The sequence below is a fragment of the Triticum aestivum genome, chromosome 6B (genome assembly GCF_018294505.1).
Source record: "Triticum aestivum cultivar Chinese Spring chromosome 6B, IWGSC CS RefSeq v2.1, whole genome shotgun sequence".
Lineage (NCBI taxonomy): Eukaryota > Viridiplantae > Streptophyta > Magnoliopsida > Poales > Poaceae > Triticum > Triticum aestivum.
In genome coordinates this window covers 155,401,007-155,410,690 of record NC_057810.1, presented here as the reverse complement: position 1 = coordinate 155,410,690, position 9,684 = coordinate 155,401,007, and the positions used below count along the sequence as shown (strand labels likewise).

Below are 9,684 nucleotides of genomic sequence, written 5' to 3'. Positions count from 1 at the left end.
GAGCCTGAACTCTCATCAGTAGCGGGGGCGCGAGGGCGTGGGGCAGTGGAGTTGGAGGCATCGATGGGGTTGCCGGCGGCAAGGGCCGCAGCGGCAGCATCAGCAGCAGCGGCCTGATCCGCTTCGGCCGCGCGCGTGGGAGAGGGAGGCGAAGACATGGCTCTGATAACCAAACTGGAATATGGATCTTGTTGTGTTTACAATGCCATCGGCAACCGGTTACATATACAAGGAAACAACCCTACATGCAGGGCACGATTACATGATGAGGCGCTAGACCAGGAAACTCCCTGAAGACTAGGACTCCTAGTTACAACAATAATCAGATATACATCACAATAGTACATGCATAACGTGACAACTCAACAGACTTTTCTCCTTCTAATCTAATCTAACTACAAAAACAAGTGAAAGTTGTGAATCTTCATGTTTTGAAGTCAGGATGATGTTAATCACAGAGCATTTCCCCCCGCAAAAAAAAAAAAAATCACAGAGCATTTCATTTTTTTTTCAGCCCGCAAATCACAACCTGCCATTTTTTCCCACTGCATATCCAGACGCGTCTCTGACTTTATCCTTCTCCCCCAAATCGCATCCCGCTGCTGTTCCAGTACTACTCTCCCCCCCGCCATCACCGACGGCAACCGCCGCCGCACATCCCCGTAGCCCACCTCCGGCCGCAGATCGATCCGGTGCGGCCATCCACCTCCCGGTTCCCAACCACGGCGCCCGGCCTCCCGGCACCACGACCAGCCACCGTCTCCAGTCTCCACCTCCTGAGCTCCGCCTCAACTGGCCGCTCGACTTCGCCGCCGGCTGCTCCGGCAAGTCGCCGTCCTCTACAACACGGACAACACGGACTTCGCTCACTTGCAGCACGCGTAGCTGCTGGGCCAGACAACACGGACAGGAGGCTCGGGTCGAGATGACGTCAGCGCCAACAGTGAGCGCGACGATGGGGGTAATGAACCCGCTCCTCAGCAAGCTCGCCACGCTGATGGGGGACGAGTACAGGAAGCTCAAGGGGGTGAGGAAGCAGGCGTCGTTCCTCATGCGTGAGCTCGGCGCCATGAGAGCTGCCCTCGAGAAGCTGGAGCTCATGGATGTACTCGATCCGCTGGCCAAGAACTGGAGAGATCATGTCAGAGAGATGTCCTACGACATGGAGAATTGTATTGACGACTTCATGCGCCAATTTGGGGGTGCCGATGCTAAGGCTGGCCTCATCAAGAAAACAGCTCAACGGCTCAAGACGTTGCGTGAGCGTCATCGCATTGCTGGGCAGATGGAGGAGCTCAAGGCTCTTGCTCTGGAGGCAAATGAACGACGCATGAGGTACAAGATTGACGATTGTGTTGATTATAGCTCCTGTGTTGTGCCTGTGGATCCCCGAATATCTGCAATCTACAAGGAGGCGGCAGGCCTTGTGGGTATTGATGGCCCCAGAGAAGAGCTTGTCAGTTGGTTGATTGATGCTGAGAAAAAACTCAAGGTAGTATCTATTGTTGGATTCGGCGGCTTGGGTAAAACTACACTTGCCAAGCAAGTGTACAATAAGATTGGTGGGCAATTTGAGCGTAAGGCATTTGTTTCAGTTTCCCAAAGGCCTGATATGACAAGCCTTCTATGTGGCCTGCAACTAAAGCTTGGAATGGAGGAGTCTTCTCACATTCGTGAGGTGCAAGACATCATCGACCGTCTTAGAGAACATCTCACGCATAAGAGGTACTTATTTAATTCTGGTTGTCATGGCTGCAGTTTTACGGGCTAGCTAGTTTCTGAAGTTGAAACCATTTGGCATAAATTTAAATAGTTGTTTTAATGACGCGGAGATTTCTGTTAGGACAATGCCAAATCTTGTGTTACTTATTGGCCATGAAATGTTCAGCTCACAAATAGTTAATAGCGAAGTTTTTTGATAAGCATAAACTTTTCCAGAGGCAGCTTATAATCAGAATTCTACAAAATTTCAACAGGTACCTTATTGTAGTCGATGACTTGTGGGATCAGTCGGCATGGAATATTATTAGTTGTGCCTTTCCTGAAGATGGTAATGGAAGTAGAGTAATCGTAACCACACGACTGGGTGATGTGGCTTTCCGTGCGTGTCTCCATGACCGTGAGTGCATTTACCAAATGAATCCCCTCCAAGAGCAAGACTCCAGAAGTTTATTCTATAATAGAGTATTTGGGTCAGAAGATGGCTGTCCACCACAATTTAAAGAAGTTTCAGCTGAAATTTTGAAGAAGTGTGGTGGATTACCGCTTGCAATCATCACTATTGCTAGCTTATTAGCTAGTCGTCAAGCAAGATCAAGGAGTGAGTGGGAGAGCATAAGGGATTCACTGAGCGCCAAGTTTGCCACAAAGCCCACCTTGGAAGAGATGAGGAGTATATTAAACCTGAGCTACATGCATCTTCCTCTTTATCTCCGTGCATGTTTTCTGTACCTTGGCATGTATCCAGAGGACCGTAAGATTAGCAAGGTTGATCTGGTCCGACAATGGGTGGCCGAAGGGTTTGTCAGTAATTTACATGGATCAAATCTGGAGGATGCTGTGAAGAGTTACTTCCATGAGCTTATCAATAGGGGCATGATTCAGCCTGAAGATACCATATGTGGTGAGGTGTTGTCATGTAGTATTCATGATATGATGCTTGATCTGATCTTAAGCAAGTGTGGGGAAGATAATTTTATCCGTGTGGCATATGACTATAAAAACATGGCACAACGGGATGGCTGCAACTACAGGGTCCGCCGACTATCTCTGAAATTAAATGCTGGTAGCGCAACATCGGAGACCATTGCTACTAGCTTAACACAAATTCGATCATTTGCATGGTTTGGTGAGTCCAAGTACACACCTCCTCTTTCGGAGTTCAAGTATCTACGTGTGCTTCTCTTTGATTTTCCAGATTACCGGGAGATGGTAGTCGACCGCACTGCCGCTGGCCAGTTGTTTCAACTTAGGTATTTGAAGGTTTCAGCAGCATCAGGCAGCATAGAGCTTCCTACTGAAATCCATGGGCCTGTTCATTTGGAGACAATTGATATAGATTGCCGAATGGCACAAAACATCCCGTCAGATATAGTCATGTTGCACCGCTTGTCCCATTTCATTCTTCCGCGTGATACAGGACTCCCAAATGGGATTGGGAACATGAAATCGCTACGTACTCTACGTTGTTATTGCATGGGCAAGAGCTCATTGGATGATATTGAGGGTCTCGGCGAGCTCACTAATCTGAGGGAACTGACACTCACCAAGTCCTACAAGTTTGATATGGTGAAGGCAGGGGTTGAAGCCTTGCTCTCCTCCATTAGAAAGCTTTGTGACCTCAAATTTCTCTACCTTGCCTGCAATCTTCAACATTATGTCGACCTACTGGACTCAATATCTGATCCTCCCCTCCGTATGGAGAATCTACGTCTGGGAGGATGGCCATTCTACAAGGTTCCAAAATGGATTGGTGATCTTCATTGCCTCCATAGACTGTCTCTGTGTGTTGAGCGGTTGCAGACTGACGGTGTTCATGTTCTTGGGCAGCTGCCGTCCCTCGTGTATCTCAGTCTCAAGGTGTTGTGTATTCCTCAAGACAGTGCTGTCATAATCTGTACAGGATCATTCGGTCATTCCCAGTTCTGGAGTGTCTTGCTCTCAGGTCTCGTGATGATGATGCAACGGCATGCATGGGGTTTGAGGCAGGGGCTATGCCCAAGCTTCGAAGGCTCGTTCTAGGAGTACATGATAGGTGGGGTGGTGGCAGTGCTATGCCAGTGGGCATGGTGCACCTCTTATCCCTCGAGCAAATCCATGTAGATAACATGTCATCCATCCATGACGATCGTGATGTCGAGTCCGCCTTCAGGAACCGCCGCACAGGTGCACCCAAGATGCCCTCCTGTTACAATCTACTAGTATTATGATTGGCCTTTTCTGCAACTTAAATCAGCCGTTCTCCAGTTTACTTGTTTTTATTCATTATTCATTGTATTTGCTGTATACGAGCTCTGTAAGTTTACTGCTCATGATACCATGCCATTTATCATGTCAGAGTCTGTATATTTCACCCGCGAAAATGAAAATAAAAATAAAAATGGTCTGTATATTTGGCTGTGTCTGAATCTTGACTGCCCGAGTACAGTTCCTGCATGACCTGAATGCATACATTTAATCTCTATATTATGTTGTGAATGCAAGTGATCACTTGGTTAAAACCTGTAATAGCTGCGTCATTCCTGATCAATGATGTTTGAGGAATCATATTCGGCGTCCTTATTTGGTTAATCTTCTGTGTCATTATAATCAGAGTGCACAGAAACCCATGATCCTTGAAATATGACTAACTTTGTATGTGATTCTAATTCAGAAATCAGAACCGATTCAAAATATGTTAACCTCAACATTCTGAAGAGAGATAAAACAGGTGCAGGAGGTGGTGGTTTTGGGGTTCTACTTTATAAGCGGAAAAGCTTAATAATGATCTATATACGCACCATTCCAAAATGCGAAGCACGACATCAGTAGCACAAAATCTTTGTTCAAACCACTCAAATGCTTGCAATCCTATGACAGCAGGGAGCATGGACCATCGGATTGAAGCATTGGAGAACGAGAGCAGCTAGGAATCGGTCGTCAGCGACGGCGACCGCCTCACTCAACCGGTCTGTCTCCGGCTGTTGTTGTCCTTCCAGATGATAATGGTGATGTTAATCTGTAAGATCAACTCCCCTTTGTTTGAGTCTTTGAGGGAAGCTTCCTGGAATTGCCGGTGGCGACCTCCTTGCTCGGTTCGTCTCCGGCTGTCGTTGTCCGGGAATTGAAGGCGGAAAACGACAGTGGCGATATCTACCTATAAGATCAACTTCCTTCTCCAGTACCAGTAGCTTCCGGGAATCGTCTTCTTGGCTGCTTTCTGAGAGTGACCAGGCATCAGCTTCGTTGAAATAGCATAATGGATTCACAGCCTTGCAATCTCCGTGTACGTTTTTCCACGCTGAATTTTCCAACGCGTTACTCCCCACGCTGCTATTTGCCCGGGCTCCTCATATCCCGCTGGCCTACAACCGCATCCTCATCATATCCCGCTGCACCACCACGCCACCACCTATTCCACCCCAGCCCGCGGATAGGCCACAGCCATCCACCTCTTGAGCTCCGGCACTCCGGCTCACCTGTTGGACTTCTCCGTCACCACTGCAGTTCCTCCCTTCGAATCGCCGTCACGCTCACTTGCAGCACGCGAGTGGGCTGCTGAGGCTGAGCAACACCGGAAGGAGCCTCCGTATTGAGATGTCTGCACCGGTGGTCAGCGCCACCATGGGGGCGATGAACCCCCTCATCGGCAAGCTCGCCGCGCTGATGGGTGACGAGTACAAGAAGCTAACAGGGGTGAGGAAACAGGCCTCGTTCCTCAAGGATGAGCTCAGCACCATGAAAGCCCTCCTTGAGAAGCTTGAGCTCATGGACGAACTGGACCCCTTGGCAAAGAACTGGAGAGACCATGTCAGGGAGATGTCGTACGACATGGAGAATTGCATCGATGACTTCATGCGAGACCTTGGAGGTGCTGATGCCAAGATGGGCTTTATAAAGAAGACGGCTAAACGTCTTAAGACGCTGCGGAAGCGTCATCGTATCGCTGATCGGATGGAAGAGCTCAAGGCCCTTGCTTTGCAAGCAAATGAACGACGCATGAGGTACAAATATGGCTGCTTTTTTAATATAGGAGCTCCTTGCTCACAATTTTATGCACATGAAACCAATAAATATCCAGTTTTTCTTGTTCCGATGCAAAGGTACAAGATTGATGATTGTGCCAATTCTACCACTCGTGTCGTTCCCATCGATACTCGGATGTTGGCGATCTACAAGCAGGAAGCGGGGCTTGTGGGTATTGATGGCCCAAAGAAAGAGCTTGTGAGTTGGTTGGCAGATACTCAGGAAAAAGTCAAGGTAGTGGCTATTGTTGGATTTGGAGGTCTTGGTAAAACTACACTTGCCAAACAAGTATATGATATGATCGGAGGGCAATTCAGCTGTACAATATTTTTATCAGTTTCTCAAAGACCTGATATGTCAAGCCTCCTCGGTGGTCTCCTATTGAAGCTTGGGATGAAAGAGGAGTTAACTCACGCTCACGAGGTGCAAGACATCATTGGTCGTCTTAGAGAATATCTCACACATAAGAGGTACTTATTTTTGTTCTGAGTTGACACTGTGCACTTGAGTAGTTATAGAGGTTCAGAGGAGTGTTTCTTTTTTTAGAAAAGGAGGATATACCTCCGGCCTTGCATCTGAACGATGCATGCAACCATTTTATTAATTATTCACAAAAACCTTAAAAAGTAATACTTCCTCTATCCCAAAATAAGTGTCTCAACTCTAGTACTCCCTCTGCAAACTAATATAAGAGCGTTTAGATCACTAAAGTAGTGATCTAAACGCTCTTATATTAGTTTACAGAGGGAGTAAGTTCGTAGCACAAAGTTGTACTAGAGTTGAGACACTTATTTTGGGATGGAGGGAGTACATCATAAGGCTGAAGCCACCATCTTGGCAACACCTGTCGCTACTCCTACTCCTATCCACTTTGCCATAAAGACGTATGCCGCCGCCGGTACTCCGGCGGAGATCCTCCATCCCTTCACTCGAGCCCACATCACGCCGCCGACCATCCACGTGAAAAATTGACGGATCTAGGTGGGATCCAGATCCGCGGCCGCCGTCATGCCCACCATCGCCAGCAACACCAGCCATGGGGTCGTCGGTTGCCGCCGCACGACCAGGGAGCCGCTCTGGCCGTGACGCGAAGCACCCAGCCCGAGGTGCCCCAGCCTCCTCCTCCTGCCTCGGCGCCTTGGCACCGGGTGCCGCCGCCACCATGGCCAATACCGGCGGCAGCGGCGGCAGGATCTTTCGCTGTGGGTTGTGGGGCTGGCGCCGCCCAGGGGTGGTGGCGGGAGGGGGTCGGGAGCAGGAGGGGCTTCGTGCACGACTCTCCCCTACGGTTTGATCAATCTGGCCTGTACTGAACATGCTCTAAAACTGGGAGAGATTTTCATTTCCTGGTCTCTGCACCAACTAAGGATGCATACATCCATTTTAGTATGAGTATCAAGATAAACATGGTCCTCATAATTTTTTAAATGAGTACCAAGATATTTCTTGATAAGTGGTTCCACCACACACCAAGCTTGATCCTCAATAATTGGGAGAAAAACCATGTGCATCACCTGTCAATTCTAGGAATTGAACTCAGGTCATTAGGATGCATAACCGCATGCCCAACCACTGAGCCAAGGCTCTCTTTGCAAGGAGTATTTCTTGACTGGGCAACATGCACACATAGTTCTGACACTCCCAATGCCTTGAATCCCGTTCCGCCCATGCTCGACGCCCCCATGCTGTCATGGGCTCCTGCTCTGGCTTGTCGAAACCGAACATGGGAGAGAAAGAGGATTTTTTTTCAAGAAAATTTGATTGATGTGGAATTATAAGTCAGTAGAAAGTGAAATAGAAAATCCATAAAATAAAAAAGGTGCCACCAGAAGAAGAATGGCATGATCTACCAGGCCGAGAAGATATGCAAACTCTAGATGGGGGTACGAAAGGGAGAAAATTGACGCTTAATTTGCTCTTATTTCTCCATTGAGTGTGTAATTGAAGATGAATTAGAGAGTTACAACAAAAATTATGGGCCATCAGATATTAATTAGAGATTGATCGATGGCTAAGATTAGTTGGATCCAAGAAAAATGGTACTTGTATGGGTACATAAACCTATGGGCTCACATCACTTTCTTTTATTGTATAGTACAAACATGACGTCTTTTTCGTTCAGACGTTTCTAAGATTAGTAAGGCCCAGGGAGGTGCCGGCCAGCGCCTTCTGGCTCCCTCGAAGCCTCTCCCTCGCCCATCCCTCGCGCGCCGCCTCCCCTGCTTCGGGCTCGTCTCGCCCCGATCCCCCGCCCCCTTCTGCTCCCGCCCTCGCCCCGCATCCACCTCTCGCCGCGCCTCCCTCCTCGTCTGGCCGTCCGGCGGCTTCTCTGACGCCGGTAGCCCGCCTCGCCCTGCCCCCTCCCGCCCGGTTGCGGCTCGCCATGCCGCGCGACCAGGAGGACCTGGCTCCCCGGGCGAAGCGCAAGGCGGGGGGGTGATTCCCGCGACTCGTCCCGGCCCTCCCCCGACTCCCTCCGACGGGAGGAGGAGCTCCGGCGCGAGCTCCGGGAGCTCCGGGACAGCCGCCGCTCCCCCTCCCGTCGGGATGACCGGGCCCGGTCACGCTCGCCCCGAGAGTCGTCGGGCAACTGGCGCCGCCGGCGCTCCCCCTCGCCCTCCCGTCATAGGGACCGGTCCCCCTCCCCCGCCCGTCCGGTTCGTGATGGCATCCTCCCCACTCCGGACACCCGCCGCTACGTCCCGCCTCACGCTGCCTCGGGGTCCTCGGCCCCGGGTCCGACCTCTGGGGGCACTCCCGCCCGCGGCCGCCCTGGCCCCGCCAAGAAGAAGAAGCGTCGGGGTGCCCGACCCACTCCGACCATCCCTCCATCCTCGGGTCCGGGGGCTCCCTCCGCTCCGGGCCCCGTCTCCGGTCTTCCTCGCCCCCCTTGCTTCAACTGTGGGGTGAGGGGGCACTCCCAGGTTGCCTGTGTCAACCCCCAGTGCTGCTACCTCTGCAAGGATCCGGGCCACCCCGCCATTCTGTGTCCGGACAGACCGGTGGTGTCCGAGCTCATGATGTATGGCCACGGCATCGAGGGGTTGGGCTTCTTCCACCTTGAGGTCCCGGATGCCCCTCCGCCTTCGCCCTCCCTTCAGGCGATCGTCACGGTCGTTGACGGGGTGGCCTCCCCGGAGATGATCGAGGCCGAGCTCAACCACCTCTACCGTTGTCAGTGGGACTGGGTGGTTACCCCCACCGCCAGCCACATCTTCTCCGTCGTCTTCCCCGACTCCGTCAGCTACGGCTACGGCACGCGTAGTGGCCGGATCACCCTCGCCCTCAACCAGCTGGTGGTTGAGATCTCCGAGCCTGTTCTCGACGCCCAGGCCGTGGCCGTCCTCGACACCGCTTGGATCCTCATCTCCGGTCTCCCTGACATCGCGCGGTCAGAGCTTGTCATCCGCCAGATGTCTCGCCTCTTGGGCAAGGTGGTGGTGGTTGATGAGCTCTCACTGCGCAAGGACGAGGAGGTCAGGGTCAAGGTCAAGTGTCTCGACTCCACCAGGCTGCACACCTCGGTCCGGGTCTTCTTCAACGACCAGGGCTTCGACCTCAGGATCGCCCCCGAGCCGCCCAACCACGTTGGGCGCCCCCGCTCCCTCGACGTCGGTCCCCCAGACGACTTCCGGGGGGCCGGCGGAGACTACCACGGCCGTCACCACTCGCGCTCCCACCGCTCTGACGAGGAGGGGGAGTCCGAGGACTCCCGCTCTCCTCCTCCCTCGCCCCCCCCCTCCGGCTCCGGGGGGCAAGGGCCGCCAGGCCGCCCCAGGCCCCTCCGCTGATGACCCCCCGATCCCTGATGGGTCATCGTCCGAGGGGAGCGACATCTCCAGTGTCGGCCTAGTGGTCTGCCCGACCTCCTCTCCGCGCTCCCCCGTCTCTCCCCCGGCTCCGGAGGTGGCTCCTGTCGACCCAACCGGCGGCCCCTGAGGGTGGGTCGCCGTCTCCTGC

General features: G+C 52.2%; 1 protein-coding gene and 1 pseudogene across 1 annotated transcript in view; both read left to right on the top strand.

Annotated features, from left to right (window-relative positions):
- The first annotated feature begins 564 nt into the window (after positions 1-564).
- Positions 565-4,794, top strand: LOC123136308 (disease resistance protein RGA5-like; annotated as a pseudogene).
- Positions 4,795-5,284: 490 nt separating this feature from the next.
- The window catches only part of LOC123136309 (disease resistance protein RGA5), an 11,754-nt gene continuing 7,354 nt past the window's right edge, over positions 5,285-9,684 (top strand). The window contains exons 1-2 of the mRNA XM_044555661.1: positions 5,285-5,702; positions 5,802-6,194. Coding sequence (XP_044411596.1) covers positions 5,296-5,702; positions 5,802-6,194 — 800 coding nt within the window. The 5' untranslated portion in view covers positions 5,285-5,295. The remainder of the gene's footprint in view (positions 5,703-5,801; positions 6,195-9,684) is intronic.